At 55.3% G+C, this 27,595-nt stretch overlaps 13 protein-coding genes across 13 annotated transcripts; 6 read left to right on the forward strand and 7 right to left on the reverse strand.

Moving 5' to 3' along the window:
• Window positions 1-543: 543 nt before the first annotated feature.
• PUNSTDRAFT_42683 (HAD-like protein) lies at window positions 544-1,478 on the forward strand (the record flags this gene model as incomplete). The annotated part of the gene is made up of 4 exons (XM_007380882.1): window positions 544-583; window positions 643-684; window positions 746-1,293; window positions 1,350-1,478. 4 exons carry the CDS (start codon window positions 544-546, stop codon window positions 1,476-1,478), a joined length of 759 nt encoding a protein of 252 aa, XP_007380944.1.
• Window positions 1,479-1,540: 62 nt separating this feature from the next.
• On the reverse strand, window positions 1,541-2,102 carry PUNSTDRAFT_62395 (glutaredoxin; the record flags this gene model as incomplete). Its single annotated transcript, XM_007380883.1, has 4 exons — window positions 1,541-1,716; window positions 1,773-1,852; window positions 1,900-1,910; window positions 1,968-2,102. 4 exons carry the CDS (start codon window positions 2,100-2,102, stop codon window positions 1,541-1,543), a joined length of 402 nt encoding a protein of 133 aa, XP_007380945.1.
• A 3,887-nt stretch (window positions 2,103-5,989) lies between these two features.
• PUNSTDRAFT_17261 (uncharacterized protein) lies at window positions 5,990-6,457 on the forward strand (the record flags this gene model as incomplete). The annotated part of the gene is made up of 3 exons (XM_007380884.1): window positions 5,990-6,094; window positions 6,167-6,334; window positions 6,404-6,457. Coding segments are annotated over 3 exons (327 nt in total), but the record flags the coding sequence as incomplete, so codon positions are not given.
• A 209-nt stretch (window positions 6,458-6,666) lies between these two features.
• Window positions 6,667-7,658, reverse strand: PUNSTDRAFT_141790 (uncharacterized protein). Its single transcript, XM_007380885.1, has 4 exons — window positions 7,540-7,658; window positions 7,381-7,465; window positions 7,058-7,324; window positions 6,667-6,954 (listed from the first exon to the last, which is right to left on the reverse strand). The coding sequence occupies exons 1-4, from the start codon at window positions 7,564-7,566 to the stop codon at window positions 6,842-6,844; spliced, it is 492 nt and encodes a 163-aa protein (XP_007380947.1). The 5' UTR covers window positions 7,567-7,658; the 3' UTR covers window positions 6,667-6,841.
• Window positions 7,659-8,206: 548 nt separating this feature from the next.
• Window positions 8,207-9,087, reverse strand: PUNSTDRAFT_50420 (uncharacterized protein). The gene is made up of 3 exons (XM_007380886.1): window positions 8,996-9,087; window positions 8,784-8,934; window positions 8,207-8,642 (listed from the first exon to the last, which is right to left on the reverse strand). The coding sequence occupies exons 1-3, from the start codon at window positions 9,028-9,030 to the stop codon at window positions 8,466-8,468; spliced, it is 363 nt and encodes a 120-aa protein (XP_007380948.1). The 5' UTR covers window positions 9,031-9,087; the 3' UTR covers window positions 8,207-8,465.
• A 121-nt stretch (window positions 9,088-9,208) lies between these two features.
• Window positions 9,209-11,313, forward strand: PUNSTDRAFT_141792 (protein arginine n-methyltransferase). The gene is made up of 10 exons (XM_007380887.1): window positions 9,209-9,352; window positions 9,432-9,457; window positions 9,550-9,716; window positions 9,783-9,846; window positions 9,921-10,151; window positions 10,223-10,338; window positions 10,402-10,480; window positions 10,534-10,633; window positions 10,702-10,869; window positions 11,016-11,313. The coding sequence occupies exons 1-10, from the start codon at window positions 9,288-9,290 to the stop codon at window positions 11,020-11,022; spliced, it is 1,023 nt and encodes a 340-aa protein (XP_007380949.1). The 5' UTR covers window positions 9,209-9,287; the 3' UTR covers window positions 11,023-11,313.
• A 229-nt stretch (window positions 11,314-11,542) lies between these two features.
• On the forward strand, window positions 11,543-13,753 carry PUNSTDRAFT_98525 (uncharacterized protein). The gene is made up of 6 exons (XM_007380888.1): window positions 11,543-11,808; window positions 11,894-12,195; window positions 12,256-12,319; window positions 12,382-12,466; window positions 12,525-12,631; window positions 12,696-13,753. The coding sequence occupies exons 1-6, from the start codon at window positions 11,632-11,634 to the stop codon at window positions 13,665-13,667; spliced, it is 1,707 nt and encodes a 568-aa protein (XP_007380950.1). The 5' UTR covers window positions 11,543-11,631; the 3' UTR covers window positions 13,668-13,753.
• Window positions 13,754-14,065: 312 nt separating this feature from the next.
• PUNSTDRAFT_141793 (uncharacterized protein) lies at window positions 14,066-17,641 on the reverse strand (the record flags this gene model as incomplete). The annotated part of the gene is made up of 7 exons (XM_007380889.1): window positions 14,066-14,289; window positions 14,346-14,788; window positions 14,842-14,962; window positions 15,012-15,677; window positions 15,728-15,912; window positions 15,970-17,241; window positions 17,301-17,641. The coding sequence occupies 7 exons, from the start codon at window positions 17,639-17,641 to the stop codon at window positions 14,066-14,068; spliced, it is 3,252 nt and encodes a 1,083-aa protein (XP_007380951.1).
• Window positions 17,642-19,217: 1,576 nt separating this feature from the next.
• Window positions 19,218-20,686, forward strand: PUNSTDRAFT_83041 (BAR-domain-containing protein). The gene is made up of 9 exons (XM_007380890.1): window positions 19,218-19,288; window positions 19,362-19,395; window positions 19,456-19,529; window positions 19,591-19,652; window positions 19,713-19,855; window positions 19,916-20,011; window positions 20,064-20,144; window positions 20,202-20,383; window positions 20,442-20,686. The coding sequence occupies exons 1-9, from the start codon at window positions 19,275-19,277 to the stop codon at window positions 20,548-20,550; spliced, it is 795 nt and encodes a 264-aa protein (XP_007380952.1). The 5' UTR covers window positions 19,218-19,274; the 3' UTR covers window positions 20,551-20,686.
• Window positions 20,687-20,862: 176 nt separating this feature from the next.
• PUNSTDRAFT_141795 (uncharacterized protein) lies at window positions 20,863-22,772 on the forward strand (the record flags this gene model as incomplete). Its single annotated transcript, XM_007380891.1, has 6 exons — window positions 20,863-21,218; window positions 21,266-21,558; window positions 21,616-21,876; window positions 21,951-22,004; window positions 22,077-22,466; window positions 22,529-22,772. The coding sequence occupies 6 exons, from the start codon at window positions 20,863-20,865 to the stop codon at window positions 22,600-22,602; spliced, it is 1,428 nt and encodes a 475-aa protein (XP_007380953.1). The 3' UTR covers window positions 22,603-22,772.
• A 440-nt stretch (window positions 22,773-23,212) lies between these two features.
• On the reverse strand, window positions 23,213-24,597 carry PUNSTDRAFT_98533 (20S proteasome subunit). Its single transcript, XM_007380892.1, has 8 exons — window positions 24,528-24,597; window positions 24,457-24,472; window positions 24,377-24,403; window positions 24,308-24,322; window positions 24,074-24,245; window positions 23,696-23,991; window positions 23,492-23,614; window positions 23,213-23,421 (listed from the first exon to the last, which is right to left on the reverse strand). The coding sequence occupies exons 1-8, from the start codon at window positions 24,528-24,530 to the stop codon at window positions 23,291-23,293; spliced, it is 783 nt and encodes a 260-aa protein (XP_007380954.1). The 5' UTR covers window positions 24,531-24,597; the 3' UTR covers window positions 23,213-23,290.
• Window positions 24,598-24,808: 211 nt separating this feature from the next.
• Window positions 24,809-25,653, reverse strand: PUNSTDRAFT_61837 (NAD(P)-binding protein; the record flags this gene model as incomplete). The annotated part of the gene is made up of 3 exons (XM_007380893.1): window positions 24,809-25,014; window positions 25,075-25,347; window positions 25,410-25,653. Coding segments are annotated over 3 exons (723 nt in total), but the record flags the coding sequence as incomplete, so codon positions are not given.
• Window positions 25,654-26,457: 804 nt separating this feature from the next.
• On the reverse strand, window positions 26,458-27,412 carry PUNSTDRAFT_42692 (NAD(P)-binding protein; the record flags this gene model as incomplete). Its single annotated transcript, XM_007380894.1, has 4 exons — window positions 26,458-26,657; window positions 26,722-26,994; window positions 27,031-27,316; window positions 27,380-27,412. 4 exons carry the CDS (start codon window positions 27,410-27,412, stop codon window positions 26,458-26,460), a joined length of 792 nt encoding a protein of 263 aa, XP_007380956.1.
• Between the last annotated feature and the right edge of the window lie 183 nt (window positions 27,413-27,595).

Consider the following 27,595-nt stretch of genomic DNA (forward strand, 5'->3'; position numbering starts at 1 on the left):
TATACCCATATAGCGTCAACATCGACATGTCGTCGAAGCATCGCAACCCATCGTTCTACATTGTGCTGACTTCGGCCGAGGACCAGCAGAGAGTGTAAGACCTGTCGGGAATGCCCGAGTTTCGTTGCCTGATCCGGAGGAAGCTGATGGTTATTCAGCTGCCTCGGACAGCTTTGCGATACTGCTAAGCGAGCCCTAGAATCATTCTTACGGAGGTGTGCCGACCGGCAAGGCAATTTGAAATTGCCAGTTGTGCCAGCCGCCGTATCGTGTTCAATCCAGCCCTTACGTTTCCAAAAAGAGTATGTCGCTTAACGCTTTGGGACTCTTACATAATGCATATACAATAATGGTAGTATTTTCCCATCTATGATCCAACCTTGCCCGGCGCTCTAGGATTGCTGGATATGAACACGATACGTGCGGATGGTTTAGGAGCCTGGCGACGCACTACCGCCACAGGTGTCATCTGGTGACCTGCACTCTCCTGCACCACACGACCGTCAAATCTTACGTACTTTCTACGTACTCTTTGCGTCGACCATGAACCCCAAAATCGAATATGTCCTCTTCGACATGGACGGTGCGGTCTCTCCTTGGGAGATCGCGCTATTCCCCCACCCGCCTGAACGCACACCGCAGGCTTATTGATCGACTCCGAGCGCGTTTACACCGATGTCACCAGTGCGTGTCAACACGGCCTTGCTCCCGTTGCGCTGACAAAACATACTTTCACTCTTGTCAGACAATATTCTCGCTAAGTATGGCAAAACCATGACTTGGGACATCAAGGCCGGGCTCATGGGCAAGCCAGAGAAGGAGGCCGCCGCTCATCTACTCTCCTTCTTCCCGGACATCTCGCTCACGATCGAGGAGTACCTCGTCGAGCGCGATCGCCAGCAGGACCTGCTCTGGCCGACGGTGCAGCCGCTTCCTGGCGTCGTCAAGCTCGTCAAGCACCTGCACAAGCACGGGATTCCGATCGCGGTCGCGACCGGCTCGAGGCGGCGGAACATGGTCATGAAGACGTCGCATCTCATGGACGCGTTCTTTGGCTGTTTTGGAGAGAGAACGTTGTGTGCGGATGATGGCAAGATCGCGCCGGGGAGGGGGAAGCCGCATCCGGACATATTCTTGGCGTGCGCGAAAGACATCTTGGGGCGTCCCGTCGGCGAGGTCGACCAGGAGAACCTGGCAGCGTGCACAGAGGAGCAAAGAGAGGAACGCGCGAAGGGTCTCGTCTTTGAGGATGCGATCCCTGGCATGCAAGCAGCAAAAAGAGCTGGTATGAAGGTACGTACACTCCGAGCAATTGATCGATCTGTCATAATGATGAGTACCTCGCGTAGGTTGTCTGGGTGCCCGATGCGAATCTGCTTGGCGTCGACTATCAGGGTGTCGAGAAAGCAGATCAAGTCCTCAAGTCACTCGAAGAGTTCAAGCCAGATGACTGGGGACTACCGCCGTACGACTCGTGATCATAGACACTCACCCGCGTCGTTTATAATACACGATAAAGCACATAAAGAAAGTGTAACCCTCAAATGCCCGTAACTTTTATTCCCGCGCTTTCCAGCAGGGGTTTGAGCTTTCCCTGAGCGTGCAGAGCATGGATGTCATCTGAGCCGCCTATCGAATTACCTTTGAGTACGACATTGGGTACGGTGCGCCGGCCGGTTAACCGGCCGAGTATCGTCTGGATGGTCGTCCCATCCCCTGGCAAACGTCAAAGGTCAGCATTGGCCAGAATGGATGTGGACGAAGGGGCTAACCTCGCAGGTCTACTTCGACAACTTTCGGGGGCGGTACCAGCTTGTACGATTCGAGAAGAGCTTTGCCACGTTTTGAGAACCTGCGGCGATGTCAGCGGACGGCAAGTACGGCGTTGCTCGACCTCACGGGCAGTACGTCTGATTGCATGCGATTAATCAATAGGCGACATGTGCACGAGAAGGATATTTGCACACCTTGCTGAACACCACGAGAGGATACTGATCATTCAGCGTCTTGACGCTCGGTGTCCACGCGTCGTCGTACAAGCTCAGCTCCAACACCTGGTTGCCGACCACTGCCGACAACTCCTTGCTCGTCGATGTCACCATATGCAACAGTCCGTGTATCTCCTGCGGCTTGTCCCCCGCGACACTTGCTTTTGACACGCGAATTTCGGAGTTCAGGTGCTCGGGCAACGACCAGAAAGCGGACGACGGCGGACCTTTGAAGTAGAAGAAGGTAGCTAGGCCGACAGCTGCGAGGAGCAGGAGCAACCTGCTGCGACGTATGGGCGAACTTTCCATGGCTTTGAGATGGTCACGGTGGAGGGAACTGACAAGCAGAACGCGAGGACCGTCGTTGTCCGTGGTGTGCCAAATTTAGGACAGGAGACACGTGGGGAGTACGGAGCGCGTGCCTTCTCGTCTCGGTGTTGCCCTTGAATTGCAATCTGTTCCTTCAACGTTGCCTCCGATTAATAATCAGTACAGAAGCTCGCCAACTTGAACTCGTCAAATCTCCGGTACTTTTTTGTTCGCGGGAACCAGGCCCAGGTGGCTGGTCGATGCTTACTGCTGGATTCGCAAGGACCGAGTTCCATGCTACATATACGACTTAGTTCGTCTGGTCGGTGAGAGTCAATCCAAGACAAGGCACGCTCAGGCCGACTAATCTCATGACTTGTAGCGTGCTGATGAACGGATTTCTCTCTCGTATGATCCCTGAAAGTGGCCCATTGGTCGATCGGATCCCTGCCGAGAATATCACTGCCTGAATATGAATCGAGTGTTGAGACAATGCAATCGGATACAGAAGTCCCCAGCGGGTGTCCGAGTATGACACACTGGTGCCATCTCTCGATGGCAGGTTCGCGAACTCAAAAAAGCTACAACATGCGCAAAATCGTGTTCTGAGGCTGAACTCGGTTGTCCATATCAAGGCCTTGCGTGCCAACATTATCCATTGGTCAAATGAAGTGAGTACTATATAGAATTGAAGTGATGCGTTATGCTTCATTGCCTTTATGATGCCCGTCATCCCAGGGTCTACAGCCTATTTCGCCGAGCATATCGGATCTCTCTTTGTTCTAAAGACACGAATATTTGCGCCAACGCCGGAATGGTCAACTATGGTGGATTCGGGCACCCATCGGTCGTGCTAGGAGTCTCATTTCAACATCGTCGGCGCGGAGGTAGGCCAGTGTCTTACACGGGGGATATAGATGCCGTCACTACTGCAGGATTACAGTCTGGAGTGTCGGTAGTACCGGCTGGTATGGCGAAGGCCGCAAGGGAGCACGAGCTCCTATTTTTGTTGTCAAGTGAGCTTCAGTTTGCTTGTGAAGATGGCCTCCTGTAACTCACACAACGATGATGGAGAAAATAATAGCTGCGACGGGTTTGACTTGTACGTTCTTCATTGTCGACGGCAAATACTGACGACGGTATGCTGGTCGGAAGAGGCGAGTTGTGCTGATGAACCAAGTCGCCTGCGACGCTCGTCTTTATACGTCGTTCCAAGTACCCTTCTCTGCTCTCGGATCCGAATGCCTCGAGATACGTTACTGGCACAACGGACTTACATCAGAACGATATTGTCCCGGTCACTGCCAATTGCAGGCAGCGCCGTGATGTACAGCCATGAATTTACCTCGCGCAAATATCGCACCTCTAGCATCCCATCTTCAGGCATTTTCGCCTCTATTGACCTCTGTGCTGGGCAGATCATTTCAACGTTCGAACTCTGGTTTGGCATGCCCGTGAAATCCGACACCTATTCATTTTGAGAGCGTGCTTCCGGTGCGCGGGACTCATTACTTGGGTGCTACTCTACAGTGGACCGAGCGAAGTCATGGTGTACAACATTCACAGCAGTCTTTCGTTAGAGTTCAGGCAGTGCGCCCACACCTTAATACCTACTCTAAGTCCGGTAGTTGGCGTGTGAATGAGGCACTTACAATGGGAGTGCCGTTAGTTCCACACCATCGTGGGGACCATAGGATTATTGGCTTGTCTATTGGGCGAAGGAGAGCTGCTATGTTAGGACCGGGGCCGAGGTTCGAAGCCTCGAGTGCTTTTGATACTCCTGCCTCTGATATGTTCCCGCCCACTCATGGCATTCCGGTTTTCAGCACGATTCGTATACGTGACAATTAAGTCTAGATAACGATGTCTCGAAGGCAATCTGTACTTATCTTCGGTCTTGAATCTACTCTTTGCCCAAGATATCGACGACATTGGACTAAGTAGTGCTAGCGTGCGAAAACATTATGAACACGGTCAGTGTCGCTGTGACCCTGAAATCACTGCACACTGCGCTTTCCCTCGGACTTAGTCTTTACGTCCTCGTCACTTCCTTTCCGCCGTGTTAAACCTTTCAGCTCTCCTGCTCTCTCAGGATGGTACAGCTTCCTTGTATTTCTGTGCCTCCCGTAAACTATTCATGCACAACGGCCCAACTGTCCGCCTTCCGCCCGGGCGCGTCCGATGAGATCTACTTGAATGGACTGATGGCACCCAGGCTTGTCTGAATACCATCGATCAGCAGGTGTTTCAGTCCGTCCCTGCCATCTCGCTCCGCGCAGCGCTGTTGGTCAACATGCGAAACAAAACCCATGCACGTCGAAATAAGCCCATTCGCCCGTCCCCGCCACGCAAGTAAAACCAGGCTATCCCTCATCCGATTCTGATGGGGGACGAAATCGCGCTGCTTCGGCCCCGTCGCCGCCCTTGTTCTCCAATTCATGCGGAAAGCCAAGTGTGAGACTCAAATCTGCATTCAACCGTGCTCGGTGCGTGAAGGTCGGAGCGTCCTTTGGCCGGATCTGGGTCAGGCCAGGTCGAATGCGCGTTCGATGGTGGTCTTCCGTGTGCTCCATAGCTTTGACGCACGGTCTTGTTCAGAGACGCGGCGGCGGAGGCGGATTGAGTCGATCCGCCGCATTCAGGCACATGTTCTCAGAGGGTTCTCACTCCCGCCAGTCTCCCGTCGAACGCCGCATAACCTCGGACACATATCTGGCTTCCATCTGCTCTTCCGCATGGATCTCAGCAGATATTCACATAGGTGCCGACAGGATGCGTCAAGAGAGGGCAAGAGATTACGGGTTCTCGCCACCGCCCAAGTCTAATGCAGGAACACAAACCTCCTTCATGCGTTTGTTTTCCCAGAATGTCATTCGTCGATCATCAAATACCCACGCACTGAAGCTCAAGCGCCCCTGCTCGTACGCTCATCCGACCCGGCCTGGTCTTCTGCAAGCCAATAACATGCTGGCTACATCGAGTGGACCCGATTCGTGCCGCCGGCGTTCACCCTGCATTCAAGGCACCTCCCCGTCCACTCTCAGGATTGTATGCCCACCCGGACACCAGCCGATGCCGCTCCCCTCTTCTCCTCTTCTTCTCCGCCCTTCCGCTCCCATCGACCACGGCTCTCCATCTAGGCTGTCACCGTGCCAGGCACATCTCTCGGAATCATATCGCTGCTGCTCACGTTATGGTTGACCTCTCGTTCCTCGACGAGCGAAGTTCACGCATTTCCCGCGGTTTCTGGTGCGTTTCGCGTCTTCACGAGTATAAAACATTGGAGGCGAGTACTCACTAGTCCTCAGCAGCCCAGGCAGCTCTCGGATCCAGCAGTCTTTGAACGCCTTCACCCCCTGCCCCTCATCCCCTTTCACCCCCTCCACCTCCATCCACCACTCTACGACATGGGATTCCGCCGCTCCGCCATGGCGCTCGTCGCCGTCGCGCTCGCGCTCGCCGTGACGTTCTCCGGCTCGTTCGGGAGCGCGAGCGCCGTCACCAACCTCGCCAAGCGCGGCTTCTTCCCGATCCCGATCATCTTCCCGCTCTTCTGGCCGTTCGTGCAGCACCAGGTCCCCATCGCGTGCTACCACCACCCGCACCCGAAGCAGCCCTTCAATCCATCCTCCACCAGCGGCTCGGCGACGTCCTCGAGCTCCGGGCCCCTGCCCACGTCCTCCCCCGCGCCCTGCGTCTGCCCTAAGGACAACAACCGGGACAGCGGGGTGCTGATCAACGTCTTCCCCGGGTACCAGTGCGCGTACCCTACCGGCGCCTGCACCTGGTCCGACACCGTACGTCGCGTCCTCCCTCTTGTCTTCTTCTCGCAATCTCGCTAACGACTCCATCTCTCCCCCCCCTCGCAGACCGGGCAGCTCCAGAACACGGATCAGACCAACTGCCCCGCCGACGCGCCGTGCCCCGCATCGGGCTGCGTCTGCCCCGCGGACAACAACGGCGACAAGGGCGTGCTCATCAACAACTTCTCCGGATACCAGTGCGCGTACCCGAACGGCGCCTGCACCTGGGACTTTGTGAGTCAACGCATCGCTACTCACCTCCGCACAACACTGGACTCACCCCGCCGTCGTGTGCTCACACAGGACGGAAACCTGCAGAATACGATGCAGACCAACTGCCCCTCGCACGAGGTGTGCGTCCCGCCTTCTTCCTGAATGGATGGGGCCGATCACCCAACCGCGTACATACACCCACGTACGCAGTGGGAGATGACGATCTCGGACAACTTTCTTTTGGGACGGAGTTCTGGCTTTGATCCGCTCCGATGTTTTCGGCCTCCACCCGTTCTTGACTTAGGTTGGGTCCCGTGCGTGTTTTATCACATACTTATATACTGGAAATTTTTGCGATGGTTTTTTGTTATTGCTAGCAGTAGATGATGATACAGCCGGTAGAGAATGACACTTGATTACAACACATAGTACATGAGGGTGATGTGAATGGTAAAGGTCGTGACAACAAGCGCAGAACGTAGCAAAGAACGGTCCAGGACCGTGGAAGGACGTCATGTTTGTGACCGTTTAACAGGCGAACCCGTCGTTTATTGCGTAACCGCATCGACGACATTTAACACGGCGGTCGAGGAGGCACAGACCGACGCCCAGAGGGAACCAGAACACGGCAGCGAGAATACCTGAATAGCATAAATAGTACGGCGATCAGCTTCGGTATGCCGCAAATGACCAAATGCAGCCTGACGCTGCCAAACCGAAAAAAAGCATGGGAGGATGACTCACCGAGCAGCCCGTAATGCGTCTCCGGGACGTGCGTGCCCTCCTGCAGGCACCGCATGTGCGGATGGTCCGGCGGTAAGAGGGAGGCGATATGCTCGCCCGTCACGGGATTCACGTAATGGTGCACGGTGGTGGGCGGAGCAAAGGTCGGAGGAGGGGACATAGACGGCGTTGGCATTGACGTCGCGCTCTTTGTGTCTTTCAGCTCCGGCTGCGCGTGCGGCGGAGGTCCAGCAGGAGGTGCATATGCCAGTGGGCGCGAAGGTCCAGCTGTAGACAAGGGCGGGTCAGCATGGAGAGTGGAATGTGATGTCCGTCGGACTCACGGGCTGCGGCGTCGTACGTAGCCATATCGTAGGACGGCGGGTTCTCCGGAGGCTGAACAGAGACTGCTTTCGAGTCGTTGGCAGACTATTTGGGTCATGACGAAAGTCAATTTCTGAGGTCACACGACCATATAGCGGCGGATCTGCAATAGCACTCACCATCGGCTGAAGATGGTTCGGGGCCATGATAAGCGTCGCGGTCGTGAAAGTGCTCAAGACGGGGAGCGAGCTTGGTGGTGGTGGTGTTGAGTCAAAAGGCAAAGGGCGGGACCGGAAGGGCTCGAACGCTCGGCATGCTGCCGCTGCAAGGGCGGATTATAAAGAGGCGGGGCGCTGCGCCGTAAGCAGCGCCGCACAGCGCTCCGCAGGCCCTCTTCGCGGCCCCGCCACGTGTCTACCGGGTCGATGCGTCATGCGGGATGACATGGGCTGTGCTATAAATACCGTATTCTGGGATGGCTTATCGTACGTATTTTTGGTTTCAGCATATACACGGGGAAAGTGGATGGTGCGAGGACTCGCTGCGTACGACTGCGTAAAGCGCTCGAAAACAATGTACTTATTTGTCAGAGACATCAGTCAGCTCGTGGCGTCTGGATAGCTCGACAACCACGAATCGAACGAGTTCTGACGCCCAAAGCAGGACCCGACGGCTCTCCGATGTGCAAGCGAGGAAGGGCAGACTACAATTTAAGGAGTTAAGAGATGAGTTAAACGATGAATCAGAAGCCCTCAGAAGCAATCCCAGTCGACAAGACTTCGCTGCGTCACGTTTTAGTTTCGATAATCTGAACGGAAGTAGCGCATTTATCGTTGCACAGGATCCGCAGAAGCCAGATCCGCATATCCACTTGAACGGAACAACAGTCGTTCAATGACATCGCGTTATGCTTCATTTGCGCAACGATATGATGAGGGAAGGTTACAACAGACAACAATTTCGGACCGTCACAGCAAGCGCATAGCAAGCCGAGGGTAAGATCCTTCGGTAACATACCACCAGACGAACGCGTCGTGATCTCGCACCAATAATTGCACCACGAGTTTGAAACATCTCCAAAGCCCAAGACTGTTTTCTGCAACGTTTAGTCGTCTTTCATATCGGCGTCGCCGGCGACGAAGGAGTCCTCGGCCTCGTCGTCGTCGTCGCCCTTCGCGATGCCGGCCTTGGCTAGCGCCTCTTCCGACGTGTAGTCGACGCGCGCGCCACGCGTCCGGCGGGGGAGGATGGCGGACGGGTCGATCGCGCCCAGGTCTTCCTCCTGTATATGCGCATACAGTGAGCATACGTCCGCCGATCGTGAATGTGCAGCGGAGATTGCGTCGATATACGCGCATATAGCGCGTAGAAAAGACGCGGAGGTGTCGATGTTTCAGAGATATGTATGAACGCGAACACGAACCTCTTCTTCTTCCTCGTCGGTGACCTCTTCGTACTCCTCTTCTTCTTCGTCGTCTTCGTCGTCCATCGACGTGTCTTCCTGTGCGACCTTCTCTTTGCCTTTACCCGAGGGCGACGCCTTGCTCACCGGTTTGGTGGTCGCAGTCGCGTTCCTGAACCGCCAGAGGGCATATAATCAGCTTCGTCCGCGCTACTAGGCGAGTCAGCACGTACGATGCGGCGCTCGGGTCCGTTACGGAAGAAGACATGGTACAAAAACCGCGGAGGGGCGGGCGGCGAATAAAGTAAGGTGGTGGTTGGGGTGAAAGAGCGAGACCGCGCACGTGCGCGTTCGCGGGGAGGCTCGATCTCTGGCGGAGCGAGGGCCACGCGACGAAAAAAACCTGCAGGGCTCTTTTGATCCGTCTTTCAAGCTTTTCGTCCGTCCTTGAAGTCGCTCTCCTCCTCTTTTCCCCCGCTCTCGCTTGTCCCTCTTTTCACCCCGTCGGTCGCGCACGCAAGAGATATGTCTGAGCCCGGCACATCGTCCGAGGGTCAGGTCGCCCTCGAGGGCATGACTTCGAAAGACTAGTTCAGTGCGATCCATCTTTTCTACTTTGATCACCCGACCGACCACAGTCCGTTCCTCCTCCGGCTTGCCACGAATCAGCTATGCGGACTCTTACGCACACTTCGGTATGTGTTTCAGCGCCATCGTCATCGCCGCGCCGAAACATCAATTGATTCTCGGGCGCTGTTTCTTTTCTTGTTCGCCGATGGAATCGTAGGAATCCACGAAGAGATGCTGAAGGATAACGTCCGGACGGGCTCGTACCGCTCTGCGATCGTGAACAATAGCCATTTGTTCCAAGGCAAGACCGTGCTCGACGTCGGATGCGGGACCGGTATCTTGAGCATGTTCGCGGCCAAGGCCGGGGCGAAGCACGTCGTCGGCGTACGTTTTTCTTTCCCCACCTCCTCTATAAAGTGAAATTTCTGAAAATATGTCTCAATGGATTAGATCGATATGTCCAACATCATCGACCAAGCGCAGAAAATCATCGACGCCAACGGGTTCACGGACAGTACGTTCGGATCCTATACTGCGTGCGCAGTTCCTTCCCTTGCTCACCTTTTGCCTCGTCCGTGCACGCAACAGCCATCACGCTGATCAAAGGCAAGCTTGAGGAAGCCGAGCTCCCGATCAAAGAGTTCGACATCATCATCTCCGAATGGATGGGCTACTTCCTCCTGTACGAGTCCATGCTCGACACCGTCCTCGTCGCGCGCGACAAGTACCTCAAGCCGGACGGGCTCATCTTCCCCGACAACGCGACGATGTACATGGCCGCGATCGAGGACCAGGATTACAAGGAGGAGAAGATCAACTGTGCGTATTGTTTTATTTTCCCCTCGCGCGTTCGGGGACAAGGGACGGGGTGCTGATGGATACGAGGGTAGTCTGGGATAATGTGTACGGGTTCGACTACTCGTGCATCAAGGAGATCGCGCTCCGCGAACCGTTGGTCGACACCGTCGAGCTCAAGTCGGTCGTCACCGACCCTTGGCGGATCAAGGTGCGCCCTCCTCTGTCATATTCATCCTCTATCCGTCCCTGATACATTACGTGGTCCATGTAGCACATCGATCTCCGGACGGTGAAGAAGGAAGACCTTTCGTTTTCGGCACCGTTCAAGCTGAAGGCGACTAGGAACGATTGTACGTGTTCCCACGAGGGTGTTCGGGGCGCGCCGCTGATGGACGATGCTTAGACGTTCACGCTTTCCTCGCGTGGTTCGACATCTCATTCGAATGTACACATACGAAGGTTTCCTTCTCTACTGGCCCGCACGCCCATTATACGCACTGGAAGTGAGTCATAACAGCCTTGCGATCCCCATTTCCCTTGATGACCCGCCATTCATCCCCTTCTCCCACAGACAGACGGTGTTCTACACCCCGGAAACGATCAAGGTCAACCAGGGCGAGTCGATCGTCGGCACGCTCACCTGCGCGCCGAACGCGCGCAACAATCGCGACCTCGACATCACGATAACGTACAAGACCGAGTCCGGGAGCGCGCCCGAGACTACGTTCTCATATAAAATGTGCGTCTGTCCTTTCTCTCCTTCCCCCACCTCCCCACGGAGTGCACCTGTACCACGTGGCTGTCACCTGTGCCACGTGGCTGTCACCTCCGTCCTTCCGCCCTCTTCGCATCGGATCATCAGAGCGTGCGCTGACCGTGAGTCAGGTCCTAATTGTAACACAAACCTATCACCGCGGACTCTTTGCTGTATTACGCACGATACGATCTCCCCGCCCCACGGCTGCCACACGCAACAACAACCCATACAATACGGCTTCCAGGTATTGATATTATCCACCGCACCCAAACCAATCTTGCATCCGGCACCAACTCTCCTCGATGCCATAAATACCAACCTGCTAGAAAGATGCCTTCTTGTATTGTTCACAATCGTCACTTGTGCAGCACCCATCGCTGCAAATTGCGCTCCACCTGCCGCGCCTTCGTGCTGCTATGAATGTTTTTCACTGTCACTGTCAGCGCCATTACGCGACGGCCGGTATCCTCGTGCCGGTCACTGCCACTTAGATCCCGAATGCTCCGATGGTCGCGAAACGTCCGATGAACCGTGAACGAGATCATGATGCTCTTCTAACTCCCGTTGATACCGCGCCTTTGAGCTTCCCCGTTACATACCCCGTCTCTCATGCGTCGTACGACCCGCCTGAAGCTGCATTGAACTCGCCCCCAGTCAATCTGCCACTCGTTCTGACCCTTATTAGTTCTCATTCGATCAAATCAGGCAGTCCTCTCACCACTCACGTCGTAGACCATACATAATATGTTCCATGCAACTTATCCTTTACCGCACGCCCTGCGGCCGACCCATCCCCGGAGGCAGATCTCCTGGTTCCGGCCGAGGCATTGCTCACACTTCCAGTCTGCGCCGGGCGACGTCCTGCTCGAGATCGCGACCCACGTCGAGTCGCTCGCCGACCTCTGCGCGCTCGCCTTGACCGTTAGTATTACCGAACTATTATCTCCCCTCCAGATCCGCTACCTGTTCGAGTCCATCGCCATGTCTAATCGCGACGATGATATAGTGCTCCCGCGTCAACGCGTTCGTCTCCCAGGCGTTGTACCGCGATGTGGTCCTCAACACGTACGAGCAGTGCGTGGAGACGCTCCGGATGCTCTCCCGCAAGCCGCTCAGCGTCGCACGCCACGTTCGCTCGCTCGAGGTCCACCCGCACGGCCGGAGCGCGAAATACGTCTACCACCACGCGCACAACGTCGCCGCCGCGCTCGAGCACCTCGTGCGCCGGCTGGACGCGCTCCAGTCGTTCGTATGGGAGGCTGAGGAGGGCCCGCCATCTCAGAGCCTGTGGCTCGCGTTGCGACTGTCGTGAGTTCCTACAAAATTGTTGTCGTCGTCGTTCATATACATATATCGCTGTCTTCGAAGATGCCCGTGTTTGCGCAAAGTCGGGACGACGATCGGGTCTTGCAGCCCCGGCGCTCAGAGCTATGTGAGTGCCGTGCTCCCAGTTAATCCCTGCGATCCGGAAGAGAATGCTGAGCGAACGACCAGTTGTACGACTTCGCGAACCTCACCTCGTTCTCACTGACGCTCAAACCGGGTTACTACACGCACCACGCCGATGACTTCTGGTTAGGTTCGTATCCCCGTCCATTTTCGTTTTTCGACTATATGCGCTCAAATCATACTCGCAGATGAGAGGCCCGAGTGGATCCGTCTTTGGAACATGCTAGAGAAATCGCCCAACCTCGAAGAGCTACGCATAGAAGGCGTCGCGCTCCATTCCGTAGACGCGCGGAAGGTGCGCACACGACCATCGTACCACAGTGTCGCAGCGACCTGACCCTGAAGCTTCTCCCGCACAGCTCTGCACTAAACGATGGCCCAAACTCAAGCGCCTCTGGCTCGGCGACGTCTTCGTCCAGATCCCCGTCGTCGTCGCCGCCGTGGGCGCCCCCAAACCACCATTCATCGTCTTCCTCGAATCGCACCCCTCTCTCGAATCTCTACAGCTCACGCGGCACGCCGGTGTCACACCCGAACACCTCCTCACCCTCTCCCCGGAATCCCTCCCCCGCCTCTCCGAATTCAGCGGCACGCTCGACCAGGTGCAAAAGCTCCCCCGCGCCGCCGGGCTCAAAGCCCTGCACTTCCCGGAACCGATGTACCTCCGCGAGGTTACCCCGCTCATGGTCTCCGGCGTCCTCCACGGCCTCGGCTCTCTCACACGCCTCACCATCTCCCTCGTCCTGCACGCCTCCTACGACAACCGTGGCCTGCTGCGCACCATCGTCACCTCCTGCCCGCACCTCACCTTCTTCGACTTCACCTACTCCCGCAAACCCTGCTTCTCCGTCGAAGCCATCGCCGCCGCGATCGCCCCTCTCCAGAAACTGCGCGCGCTCCACCTGACGATGGTCCGCATCCCGACCGAAGCCCCGCTCTGCGACGGCGGCGCCCGCATCGCGCGCGCGCTGCCCCGCCTCCGCGCCTTCACCCTCACCCTCCTCTCCCGGCACACGGCCGTCGCCCGCGACGTCGCCCCGCCGTTCACCCACCGCGCCCACTTCGAGCTCGTGCACGACCAGCACGGGCTCCCGCTCCTGCTCCGCGTGCGCGAGACGCGCAAGCCGCTGATCGCGCTCGTGTGGGGCGGGGACCGCGAGGTGCGGTACGTGCACGATCTCCGGCCGGTGGGACACCCCGACGCGCGGACGAAGGGCGTCGCGGAGCTGCTGTTCGAGAGGTCGGCGGCGGGGGAGGAAACGCGGTTGATGTTCTTCTGCGTGTCGCTCGTGACGCTGGCCGTCTGGGGCTTTGCCGGGTTCCGCCACTGAGCGGGTTATGTACGAGGGAGGGACTTTGTTCGAAGAGGTGCAAACGGATGTATATTTATGCTGTATCCTTACATACCGTATCCCGCTAATGAATGGCATATGTATGTCGTAGAACGCTCCTAAGCATGCAATAGTAGAGGTCAGGTGATATTGATTAGAGGGTGGTTTTGTCGAAAGAGCACTAGCGAGCGTGTAGACGTATACGAGAGTGATATACAAGAGGCGAACACCGACAAATTAGGCAAAGCATCTCAACAGCAGCAACAGCGAAATCGCCCATTATTCAGATCATCAAGGCACTGATCGCAGCATGAGGGCTGGAGGAATCGTTATGTGAGTGAAAGTCCGCATCGCTGTGATGAGCACACTCTGTCGCACCTTGCACCAGCGGAGGCAAATCAAAAATCCTGCTCTTCTTCGTCGCTGACACCGTCGATCTCATCCTGGATAGGGTGCACTTCCATAGGGGATTTCACCTCGTAACCGCTATGTCCGTTGCCGTTGCCATTGGTCGCATGGCCATTCGATTTTAGCGAGGCGAACGAAGCAGACGGACGCAAGACTCCGTCGCGTTCGTCGCCCACAATGCGCTGCTTGACGTTCGATGCCACGCGACGGATCCCTGGCCAACAGTCAGCGATCTGTCACCTCTCACGTCAACGAAGATGGTCCTCTTACAGGAAGGACGAGAACGGGCGCGCGGACGATCAATCTTCGGGGCAATAACACGGGGCGTGCCATGCACGGCAACGCCCGTCGCAGCGATCGTATGCTCGTGAGTCTCGGTAACCACCACCTTTTCCTCGACGTAGGTCCTGAGCTCGAGGATGAGGTCGCCATGGCAGGTGAAGATCGGATGCGAGAGGGCGTATGCCCCAACCTCGGGAAAGCTGAACTTCCAGAAGCCTTCGAGAATCGGCTTGATTTTGTCGAGGATGTGGCCAGGGTGAACGGCGTTTTCGAGTTGTGCGCGGAGGAGAGCTTGCGATTCCATGCGGCAGTGACCCTTGGTCTCCCGCACGTGGAAATTGGGGTGATCGACGGGGGTGATCTTGAGCTTAAGTCCACCGCCGGTGGAGCTGCTGGTGATAGTGGTCTTCCAAGTCGCGCCGGCAGAGGTGCTGAATCGATTTCTCAGTCGCAGTTGTAGTGATAAGGGGCGTCCATGACGTACCTCCACGAGTCTGAGCTTCCCTCGAAGCCAAGCCTGATGGTGGTCTCTCCGTGGAGCATGATCTCGACGCCGTTATGGCGCTTGCCACCAACCGGAATGCTTAGGTCGTTCTTCGTATGGCCTGTGACTTTTTCAGAAAGAGCAACTGGACGCATGAAGGTGTAACTTACAAGCGACGGTAAACTGGCCATTGCTCAGGTCGCCGGGTCCGCCGTTGTGCGTGTACGTCCAAACGTCGCTGTGATCCCATACGTATTGCAAGAAGCCGTCGCGTTGGACCGCCCAGCTTCGCGCTTCAATGAGCTTCTTGCGATCGTGACTAGCCCAGGTGTCCAGGTCAAGCTTCCATTCGCCGGCATCGACACCCGCGAAACGAGCAACGAGGGTTGTCTCCGCATTGATTTTCGCGAATGCGGCGAGGATGAGACCTTCGAGGAACGATTTCCTGGACAGGGTGACGGTGCCGTGCACCTCGCGCCTGGTCGTGATTACTCGGGTCGTGGTCCATTTCAGGCGGACGGTCGGCAGCGGAACGTGGCTGTACATGCCGAGAATGAGGATGCAGGGGGAGTCAGAGTGTGTCACATCGTAGTGGATGCAATTGTGGCGGTGGTACTCTAGTTTGGAGTAGATCTGGAAGGCGAAGGACGTGAGGCCGAACTCGCATTGCTGGCGCCAAACGGGCAAGGAATGGAGGATGTGATGTCCGTGGTGGGCAAGATCCAGAAGGTAATGCTCCTGGATGTAGTGCACTACCGCACGGGTGTGTTCGATGCTCTGGCGATCGCAGGTGATGAACTTGCCAAAGGTCGACAGCTCGTGTACGTAGACGGCAGCTGAACATTTCGTCAGCCAAGGGCACACGCGAGGAGAAAGAATGACTTACTCTCGAAGTCGAGGTACATGTGATGAATCGCGCGATCGGTATGGGTGCCGTGGGCCTGGAAGATGAAAGAATCCTTGAACCAATCAACCCACGAAGAGGACATGTTCTTCAGAGACGCGTGTTCGGCAGACTTGATGTTGACCTCGAAGGCGATACGCCACTGCGATATGGTATGCTTCGTGCTCCTGGAGCACACGGCATCAGATAACGTCCTTACCGAAGGCATTATTCGAAGAACTCACCCGGACCAAGGCAACCATCCGTTGAGCGTCTTGTAGGTACCTTCATCGATGTTCACCCAAACAATGGCCTTCTCGTTCGAGATCAGGCGAATGGTCAGAGCGCCGAAGGAAGCTGTGAAGCTGTCGTCATATGACCACGACCTCAGGCAGAACGTATGCTTGTGCCTTGAGGCCGTCTCCCATATGGTCTTGAAGAGCGTGATGATGGAGATCTGCGACACCGCCGAGACATGTTCGTAACCACCGCAAACATCGACCTCGCCGCCGATCAGAGGGCCGAACTCGACATCGGGGTCAGCAGGCCGTCCGCGTGGGGAGAGGGGAGGCAAACCCCAGAAGTCATGCGGCAACCCACAGATGACCGGGCCCGCGGGCTGGTCCACCGGCTCCGGATGGCGCACGTCGATCTCGCAGATGATATGCAGTTTGCAAGACTCGAGGATGTCGAGGTACTGAACCTGGATGAATTCAATGAGGACGTCACAGTAGTGCGCCGCGACATCTCCCGTGACGCCGACCAATACGGAGAGGTGGTCGCAGAACCTGGCCGTGTCCAAATCGAGAACGTAGCGGGTGATGCAGCCGTCGGCGTCCTTCTCCTCCTTGACCTCAACCATGAAGGCGAGCTCCCATCCCTCGTACTTGTCGCGAGGCTCGACGTCGAAGTCGTCCGAGCCATAAAACAAGATCTCGTCGATGACGAAGGTAACAAGGACCTCGCGGGCGCAAATCGCCTTGACCTTAGGCGCGCCGAACTTGACGTGGAAGTGCGCGTCGGTGTGAAGGTCGATCCAGGTGGACTTGAACTCGGCGAGGCAGACGGAGAGCAGATCATCGGGCAAACCATGGCGACCGCAAGCGAGCATGGCAGCCTTGCCCCAGACGTGGGCAAGATAGTTGTTAATGCGCCCAAGGGAGACGCCGTGGACTTCGGTCTCGGTCTCGTGGATGAGGTTGACTGCACTGATGAGGGCGTAATCGATGGTCAGCTTGCGCTGGTCGTCATCGAAGTCCGGGAGGGAGTAAAGGACGTGGTGGCCCGAGTGGCGGAGGAGGTCAAGGTACTTCTTCAGGTAGAGGGAGAGGGCGGCCTTAGTAGCGGAACTGATGGCAGGTGGGTGGAGGACCATCTTGGCGCGGGCGTAGTCGAGAACCATAATCTGAAGGAGGTGCTCGCCATTGCCGGTCAAGCCACCGGGAGAGGTGAACGACTTGATACCGAACGGGACGCGGAATGCGACTTCGTAGTTATCGACGTGCTGGTGACTCTCTCTAATAATGGAAAATATGTCAGGACTTCAAACTTACCGAGAGACAAGGATTTAACTCACTTCTTCAACTGAGCGTACGTGTTCTGGCTGTTTGTGGCGTACTCGACGTTAAAGTGGCCCTTCTTGATCTTGAGGTAGAGAACCGTCTCGTGGTTGCAGACGAACTCGAGACGCGGTTTGTCGAAGGAACCGTAGAACTCGAGATCCTCAAGGCTCTTGACAGGGCCACGGCCAGAGTGGAAGTGAAACTCAGCGAGAGCGAACGAGTAGCGGTGATGGTGAGACGGGAGGAGACCGTTTGAGTGCCTGGCTACACACTCGACCGCGTTCGAGTGAAGAACGGCGAGCTGCGCGTTCAGGTATTTGACGGCGTGGTCCGCCGAGTTCTCGCCAACGCACATGTTGCCAAAAAACTGCACGTAGAGGTGGTTCAGTAAGCCGCATTATGCTGCGGACGTAGTTTGGGGATACGCACGTTCACGTGGATGTCTAGTGACGCTGAAACGGTAACTGGATAGCCGACGAATTATGAGCAAGGCAAAATATCGGCGGAAGCCCTGCAGGACGCGTTGAGGGTAAGAGCAGTCGGGTCCAATTCTCATTCTTATACCAGATTCAAACGTGCTCGGTAGCACGCAGGCTCCGCTTCTCCGCGACAGATCTGACGAAGTGGCTAAGATGGAAGGCGGAAGCCCACGCAACGTCGGTTGCCAACATTTCCAATGCACTTTGACAGCGTTCCAAAGAAAGGCAGGCTCCGAGTGGCCCGACGACCGAAGAAGCGTCCTCAAGGTTCGCCTTTAGCTCTCTTCAGTAAGCTGGGAAACAAAATGATTGATAAGTATTGACCAACCTACGGCACGAAGTGGACCGTGCGCATCGTCTGGGCTCTTGCGGGAAATACGGTGTGCATCATGAGGCCGTGAGGACGATCCACGGGTTCCAGGGCCCGCAGCATTCGAAGGTCCGTCAGGCGTTGGTAACACCAAGTCTACGCCCAGGCACCCGTGGGCAGTCGGCGCTTGCCTGGCTCCGCTTTGTCCATTTAGTTACGAGGACGGTCCTGCTACAATATACCGATCGCAAACGTGAGCTTTCGGCATGCTTTCGGATTCTTTCCCGCAAGGGAGGTGGATCTGCATACGAAGGACGAAGCGTCAGCATATGATTTGACCTCTGAGAAACGGAGTGACTAGCGCTCACCGTCTATATCTGTAACCGGATTGGTCGAGCGTTCGAACCGGACTGTATCCACACAAAATCAAACGGAAGCTTCGAATTTCTTGCCCCGCATTTCTCCCCCTGCTTCAGGTAGAGGCTTCTGTCAAGCTGCAGTGGCGGTGGAGCGTACTCCAGTGGCGTAACTGTCACTGACAGAGCGGATATTTGAACGACGGTGACCTCCCAGCGGCATATGAGGTTGACAGTGGTAAATATGCCGTAAAAGCATGCTACCATCAAGCCATGCACCCCGAAGCAGCGATTTGCGCCCGTGTTCAGGCAGATGGGACGGCTTGGAGTCCTGGACGGCGGGAGAGTCTGGGTGCTAGTACTTAGTGATGGAATGTTTCTCGCGCATGGAGGGGCTCAGCGGAGCCGCTGGCGGGTCAAAGTGCGAGCTTAAGGCACTGTGGCACCCGTGGTGAGACTTCATCACTCTGTATCATTCGGTTGTTGTCTGGTACCGACGGTCATGGGGTCGCGTTCATGTTCTATACTTTGATGGATCCTACTTTCGATTCAGTCTCGAATACAAAGGCCCACCACAGTATATGCGAAACGGGAACTACTGACTGGGCCTGATTGTCTCAAATCATTCTTCACGGTCGATGGAGACCGATGTCTGTTCATCATTAAGAATTGGGGATCCGTAACGAGTTATAGCATTGAAGAATCATCGGACGCAGCGATGGTGGCCATCGAGATTATGACGGAGTTAGCCACGACTGCGCACAGCCTGACCCCGTTGCTGCTTGCCGGCTACCACGACTTCGACATACGACATACCCCTTCCAGCGACCGTCTAAAGTCAACATGAGTTGGTCAGGGTACGCGCGCCCGGCAGAACGTCATCAATGACCAGCAGCGCTCTGACGATGCCCATGATTTCCGCTCATGCAGCTTCAAGAAGTCGATGAACAGGGCGGGGACGACCGTACGTCGCGAACTGTTCTTTGTTCCTTCCCTGGCACTGAAGATAACACCCTTTGAACAGTTGATGCAAAAGACGGGTCAGATCGAGCGCACAGTGGACAGTGAATTTGCAGACTCGGAGGCGAAGTTCAAGGTGTTAGTATTACATACTCCAGAGGCGGCGGTCAGCTACTGATATTCGACCTTCAACGCATAGTTACGAGAAGGAATGTCAGTCTCTGCAGAAGGAGAGCAAAGCCTACATCGATGCTATGCGAGGTGAGTTGTGTGCTTTGGGATGTAGACCCGTCCATTCATGTTGACGATTGGCACATCCAGCCATGACCGCGGCTCAAACCCGGCTTGCGGAGACGATTGAAGCGTTTTACGGCGCAGCGGATCGCACGTCTGAGGGGGCGATGGCGGCGCACGCATACAAAGCGTCGGCTACCGAGCTGGATAATGCCGTCTCTAGGGAATTGGTGTGTCCAACGACCGTCCCACTTTCGGGCTACTCTGGGTCCTGATACTTCTTCATGCAGGATGCGCCATTCAGGACAACAATCATGGAGCCACTAGGCAAGATGAACGCTTACTTCCCTATCATCAATGAACACATCGCCAAGCGCAACAAGAAGGTCAGCAATTCTGAGCGTCCATGGCGCTCCGACGCTCAACGCCCTGGTCTAGATGCTCGACTACGACGCTGCCCGCAGCAAGATGCGCAAACTCATCGAGAAGCCCAGCGAAGATCCCACCAAGCTCCCCAAGGTTTGCCACCTATTTCATGCGATACCGCTGGCGCTAACATCGCCATTTCACTCGCAGGCCCAGCAAGAACATGATGACGCCAAGGAAGTCTTCGACCTACTCAACGAACAGCTCATCGCAGAGCTACCCCAGCTGCTGGACCTCCGCGTACCCTTTTTCGATCCCTCCTTCGAGGCCATGATCCGGATGCAATGCAAATTCGCCGAAGAGGGCTATGAGAAGCTCAGTGGCGTTCAAAGGCACGCCGCGCTCTTGATCCAGCTATCAATCAACCGGAGAGACTGATGTCGTGTTCAGGTATTTCGCTGACAACGTGCGGGACGACTACGCGGCAGGGCAGCTTGACGCTCAGGTCGAAGGCGTCCTTCAGGAGATGCGGGAGCTGTCTATTTGCGGTGCCAGTTGAAGGGTTGTCTCCTAATATTGTCGGGGAGCGCTGAGTGTACTATGCTATTCTCTTCTGTAGCATCAGCTTTGTAGATCTCGTACCGTCGATCATGACCGGGACCGAAATATGTACTTAGGATGGAATTACACCACGTGCAAATTCACTGGCGCTGCTGCCATTCACGATGCTGGACATAGCTATTTTGTACATGTCATTTATATCCGTAGTTGTACTTGTGATCGTTGCAGCTTCGCAAAGGTGCGCGTTGTCCGGCACCTGGGTATGGCCCGCGTCGCGTTAGGTCGCGTCTCGTTGTCAACTCTGATCACGATGCGTACTCAGACGGACTTCCCGCTCAACGACGACATCATAGACATCACTCTGCACGCAATTGACAATGTCAACACTTTGTTCTCGTTCATACTGTCGAGCAAGGTTATCCATGCCGTTTACGCGCGCCGGCCGATATCGATTCTCCGCTCGGTCACCATCAATCAAGTCGGGCGTGACATTATCGCTCAAGCATTGGCACTAGTTCGAACACAGCTCGACGACGCACTCAGGCATACCGGTACTCCCGCTGACGAGAATACCATCCTTGAGAAACCTATCAGAAGAGAGGAAGTGCGGCAGCTAGTTGGAAACGCGAGGTCGATCAACGAGCTAGAAGACCTCTTTAGCTGGAGGTGTGTGCGCTCCATAACGTCAACGAATCAAACTCACTACCAGTCAGGTACAAAAATCGCACCAACAACCGGTCGCAGCTGACCGCAGACGAGTCACTTCGCTTCCACCGAGCAGCATATAGGTACTGGACCTATTGTCGAGTTTTCGGTCTCATCCCCGGGGAACCGCAGCCCGCGGACTCCTTAGACACCGATGCCCTTGGCCTCCGATATTTGGAGCAATTTCCTGACGATGAATTACGGGCAATCGAAGCTGTGGTACTCTTTGCTCGTGAGACGCTGCTTTGGACCTCCAAAGCAACGACTGGGATTGCAGGCGCGGTTGCAAACCGATGGGAAGGTATTGCGTCTTAACTACTCTTCCGTTTGCAGAGCCCGACCTTGACAGTGGCGATAGGTGAAAGGAACATGAACTTGGCGACAGGCCCTGGCGAGATTCTTGACTGTTACAAATGGCTGCATATGATAGATTGGGACAGCTACATCGATCCTGACGAGGAGCAGGAAGAGGAGATCAGAATACCGTTCCCCTTCCTTCTCGAGAAGATATGGGAGATACAAGAGCGACGTGAGGAAGAGCGATCTAAACAGGATGGCGAAGGTGAAGATCAAAGCACGATTCAAGAAGCGCACTGGGCAACTCTCTTCGCCTCTGGCGGTTCGTATCCAGGAGTTTGTGAGTACCATAACAAATTCATACCGGATGCGCCGGACATCTTGCGACACGAGCAGGCGATCGTTGTCAACGGGCTGTCAACGCTCAAGAAGACCTATGGGGAAATGAGAGTGAGTTCAAGTGCCAGGTGGATGATCGTTCAGCTGACGATTTTCTTGCACTCGCGCCGCCAAAATACGTAGATTACTCGCTGCTCCCGGGTAGAATCACTTTCGGCGATATTTGGGAGATGATGCCCGAAGATCTACGCACCAACGATCTGGAGAGGCGCAATTTCTTCGCTCTTCTTCATCCCCCACATCGCCGGACGACCGTAGCCTGGGTTGCGCCCATAATACGACAAATGTCCACGGGCAACGTCGATTACAACGAGCTGGGCGTTGACGACGAGCCGGATGACGATGGTCCAAGCCGGGATCATATGAAACTGGAGCGACACGCTGCCGGTGCGCATCAGGGAGCCTCGGGTATGATCACCGCACCGGATGGACGCGGATGGCTTTGTACGCCATGCCTTGCCAAATTCATGGCGGAGCACATAGAATCATGGTGGTCAGCGCTCAAGGTGGATGGTGCGAGGCTTCCCGAACAATCTGACTCGAACGAAAACTCGTCTGATACAGTCGCTATTCAGTCGGCCTGGCCCCGGGACAGTACTGGCTCGGTCGCCATAGGAAGTCTCCCGCTTCCTCAACAGAAGACGGCTGAGTGTTGCCTTCGAATCCTCTCGACCACTTAGCGAGAGCCTGGAATATCAGCGAGAAGGGCCCCAGCTTAGAGCCCGTGGATCTCCTTTCTCGATCTAACCTCAATGGAGTAAGCGGAATTATATACGTACATATATTGTACATTTTCCTGTCCTCGTACACGAATACCCGCCTTGCATGATGTTTCCCTGGATTCAACACTGTGTACCGAAATGGTGTGGGGAATTGTATAAATACTCGGATGGTATTCACTAACTTCTCGCTCTCTCTTGGGGAAATATGCCAGTCACCACTGAATGGGGCAGTATCTCGCAGTCCACATACGCTCAGACGCTACTCTGACTCTGATGGCCCTTATATTGCCGCCGCCCTTGCGGGATTTACAGCGCTCCTGAGTCCCTTGCTTGCACTCCTCAGCGACGGCTGAACGGCACGTCAACGATCAGCACATATACACGGTAGGTAGATCATGAAGAAAATGTTCTGCGGACATTGGGAAGCAAGGGAAACCGTTTAACTTAGGATCGTCGATGGATATGAACCATTTGCAAGGGTGGCCGGCCCCTGCGGGTGATGGTCTTGGAAGCTCTTACTCAGCTGGCCCGGAAAGCACGCAAATGCATGGTAGAATCCGATATATGCGTCATGCAATACGTACAACAACGAGAGACAACACGCGGAAGCTTGATTTACGACTTCATCTCCACGTCATCTTCTTTCTTGGCCAGATCATGCTTCTTTAGCAGAGCGTCAATCTCTGTTGGTCGGTAGATCTTCGCCTTAGGCTTGTCTCCTTCGAGAGTCAGAGTCGCGAACTCCACTGAGAAACGATAGTGAAGGTTAGCAAGCATATACCGTCGAAAGTTGAGGTTTGACGATGGTGGACTCACACTTCTCGCTGCCCAGTGTTGTGCTATCCATCGTCTTGCTCATAACGCGGAGCACGATGCCAACTGCCTCCTCCACGCTGATGTCGTCCTTGTATTCTTGCTTGAGTAGACTTTGGGCGGTACCTGATAATTGATTACATGCGTGTCAGCCAACAGCCGACCTCTCACGGGGAACATGAACAAAGCCGGCGTCCGAAAGCTCACCATTGTTCGCGCCAATGCACGTCGCCTTCCAGCCAGAGTAGTTCCCTGACGGATCGGAGTGGTAGAGCTGAAACTGGTAGTGCGCGTCGTAGCCCGCGTAGAGAATGGAGACACCGAAGGGCCGGAGACCACCGTATTGCGTGTACCCTTGCTTGAGGTCACATAACCGCTGCGCGAGCATCTCGACGGGTATGTCTTCGTTGTACGAGAAGAGATGGCGTTGGGCTGCGTTCCGCGCATAGTTGACCAGCGAGTTCGCGTCGGAGGAGTAACCTGCAACACCACCGATCACGTTGCTGTGAAGAACGAGAACAGCGCATGAGTTCGCAGCACAATACAGTATGATGGACCGGAAAACGAGGAAGAGAATGCACGCACGAGTTCAACAGGAAAATCTTCTCGCCACTGCCGCCATACCCGCCTTCTTGCGTTCCGCTCATATCAAGCAACTTGCCCGTCACCTTCTTCTCCGCGGCTAGTACAACACCATCTTTCGCGAGAACGCCTAGGACCGTTCCAGCGTGCGAGATAGCCTCCATGGCGTATTCGACTTCATAGGCGCGATTGGCTGTTAACCCAACTGCCGTTGTTACTGCAGACTTGGAAGCTCACTCTGGTATAGCCGACCTAAATAACATCGCATCAAATGGAGGAACAAGGAGCACAGGCGCTAGCACTCACCCTCCGGTGAGAAGATGGTCGTTCGGCCTGTGCGATGAAACAGTCAGCGATGATCACTATACGTTCGGGGGGGCTCGTACTATCGTATCGTCTGGCCTGTTGGAAAACTTGGTCATTGTTAATCGTTTCATAGCATCCAGAGGACTCATACCATCGTGCAAGTGTATGGAGGGCGGGGAATAAGGTCGATGGATGTGCTGAAGCGCGATGCGTTACGCGTGCATGAGCTGACGCGTTCGCGGTTTTGGCGCCGGCACAGCCCAAGCTCTTGAAATATCTTTCTGCCTCTTCAACACACCTCCGCGTCGATGCGCATAGAAAGGATTTTCGACGAGCTCGATTGCGAATACTGCAAAGCTTTGATTTACTATTATACAAGAGTTTTTCTGATCGTCTGGAAATCGTATCCGAAGGATGGCAGTAGCTGGCCCCTTAGGCTGTCCATCCATTGTCGACCTCCAGCACGGCGCCGTTCACCATCGGGTTGAAAGCCAGGAACAGGATCGCTCTAGCGACATCCTCGGGTTGGACGAAGTCTTTGGGCCTCATTGCGTCCAAAGTTTGGCCTACGGACTGACCGTAGGGGTCTATCGCGTCACGTCCGCCGACGAGGCTATCGAAGATGTTCGTTAAGGTTGCTGAAATCACATCTGGCGTCAAAGAACCGCGCCCGCTGAAGATTCGCTCCAAACACGTACCTCCCGGTAGAACTACATTGCATGTCAGTTTACCCTTATTGTGCTTTGCAGTGTTCTTCGTCAACCCGATCACGGCGTGTTTCGAGGCAGTATACGCCGCTCCGCTCATGCTTCCTAGCTTGCAAGCCACCGAGGCAACGTTTACTATGGCTCCCTTGTGGTTGGGATGTACGATCAGGTGTGGGAAGCATTCTCTACTGAAGAAGAACACGCCATCCAAGTTGATCTTCATGCAACGTTGCCACATAGCATCCGAAGTGTCATCGACCCCAGCTGTATCATGCTATCCTGTAAGTTTCTAGTACGGGTTCCAAGTAATGGTTACGAACACTCACCAAAATTATCCATCACCCCGGCGTTGTTCACCAGTACATCGATGTGACCCCATTTCTCGAGGACAGCCGCCACCGCAGACTTCACTTGGCTGAGATCGCTGACATCACATCGCACCGGAAGCAACGCATCGATCGAGGGTAAATTCTCGTGGCCCTTGTAATCGACCGCGGCAACAAACGCTCCAGCTTCGATGAGCAAATTCGTCGTGGCGAGGCCGATGCCGGACGCGGCGCCAGTCACGATTACGACCTGATTTGGGCGAAGTAGGCACGAGCGCTATTATTTGATTCGTCGGCTGACCTTATCCTTGACCGGTACACCAAGAGCCGTCATGATTATCAGTTATCCTGACCGATGAGGAGGAGCACGGAAGTTATACGTGCAGCAAGTTGATCTGCCACTGCCGCGTTCATTCTCCCGGTTCTAGGGCGATTCGCCCACTGCTCTTACGTTTCCCGAACGAGCATCTCACTCTCATACTAGTACGTTCACATGACCGGGAAGCATGCTACCCATTTTACCGGGAAACACGGGCGAATGTCCCATGCCCTTACCATTTCTATGCACCTACGGTAACCCGACTTCAGTATATGGTGCATACCCCATCGAGCGCGACTGCTCATACCTTGCTATTACAGCGTCAGGTTTGCTTCGCAGTCCGTAGCACTGATATTGAAGCGAAATCTTTCCAATCTTCACGTATAGGTGGCTCCGCGAGGATCGGCACCTCCGTGAGTCCACACCCTGATCTCTTCGCCCGGTAACTTACGGTATTCGGCGGCAGTGTAACCCGCCGAGGCTTATACACCTTAAGCTCCGACAATCTGACAGATACTTAGAGCCTACTAGATACGGGTAACTAGGTTATGGTTCGCCTGCTCGAAAGTTTCGTTGATGTTGAACATGTGTCCGGCGATACTGAAGGTGGGCCCCGCTTAAGATGCCGTTACCTCCGTCTTTTCTATCCCAAACTGTCATTTCACAACAACACGACTACAGCGCATATGACAGAGCCCGTGGGCTTTTTGTAAGACGGATCTCATGCCTTCAAGCGGTGTATCCATTATCGACCTCCAGGGTCGCGCCATTGATCATGGGATTTGTCGCCAAGAACAAAATCGCTCTCGCGATGTGATCAGGCTCAAGCCACTCTCCATTGCCCAACGCGTGAGTCTTCTTACAAACCTCCATGCCTTCCTCGTTGATCCCTCCCGCCGGGACGCTATCCAAAATGTTGGTGCTGGTCACTGTAATCGGTGACGTAAGTCAGCGATTTATCGCGGTGCGCGCGCGGAAGAAACGGACACCCACTCCCTGGCAGGACGGCGTTACAGGTGACTTTTCCTTTGTTGTGCTTCGCTGTGTTCTTCGTGAGGCCGGTGACAGCGTGCTTCGATACCGTGTACGCTGCGCCCGCTGTTCCGCCCAGTTTGCAGGCGATCGAAGACACGTTCACGATGCTGCCCTTATGATCCGGATGGCGAGCGAGGTATGGGAAACATTCCCTGCTGAAGTAGAAGACTCCGTCGACGTTGATCTTCATGGTCCGTTCCCAGATCGCATTCGTGGTGTCCGCGACGCCGGCTAAGAGATACAGGGATTAATCAGCACAAGGGCTACGAGTGATAATGACAGCGTGAGGAGGGCTGTACTGGCCAAAGTTGTCGCAGACGCCGGCGCAGTTCACCAGCACGTCTATGCGACCCCACTTGTCCACCACCGCTTTCACCGTGGCCTTGACCTGTTCGTCGTCGCTGACATCGCAATGCAATGCGTATAGCGCGTCCTTCGCAGGCAGATCGTCGAGGCGTTTGACGTCGACAGCGGCCACCAAGGCCCCTGCGTCGAGGAACAGATTCACAGTCGCCAGACCCATGCCTGAGGCACCTCCCGTCACGATCGCAACCTGAACATCGCAGGTAGTTAAGCTAGCACGACGATCGTATGGTGTCAAAGGAGGGTATATCACCTTGTCCTTGATTGGTACCCCTAGTGCAGTCATTGCTGCTCGAACCTATCGAAAGAACGTAGATGACAAGTGAGCCCTACCATAGCTCTAAAGGATCCGGCTGTATTGCCATGGAATTACGATGAACCTTGAGCTTGCTTTGATAAGGGCGTACTGAATAGACCTCGGGGCCACTTACGTCCGAGAAGGCAATCCGATCAAATCCAAACGGCCGTA

Source organism: Punctularia strigosozonata (genome assembly GCF_000264995.1).
Source record: "Punctularia strigosozonata HHB-11173 SS5 unplaced genomic scaffold PUNSTscaffold_3, whole genome shotgun sequence".
Lineage (NCBI taxonomy): Eukaryota > Fungi > Basidiomycota > Agaricomycetes > Corticiales > Punctulariaceae > Punctularia > Punctularia strigosozonata.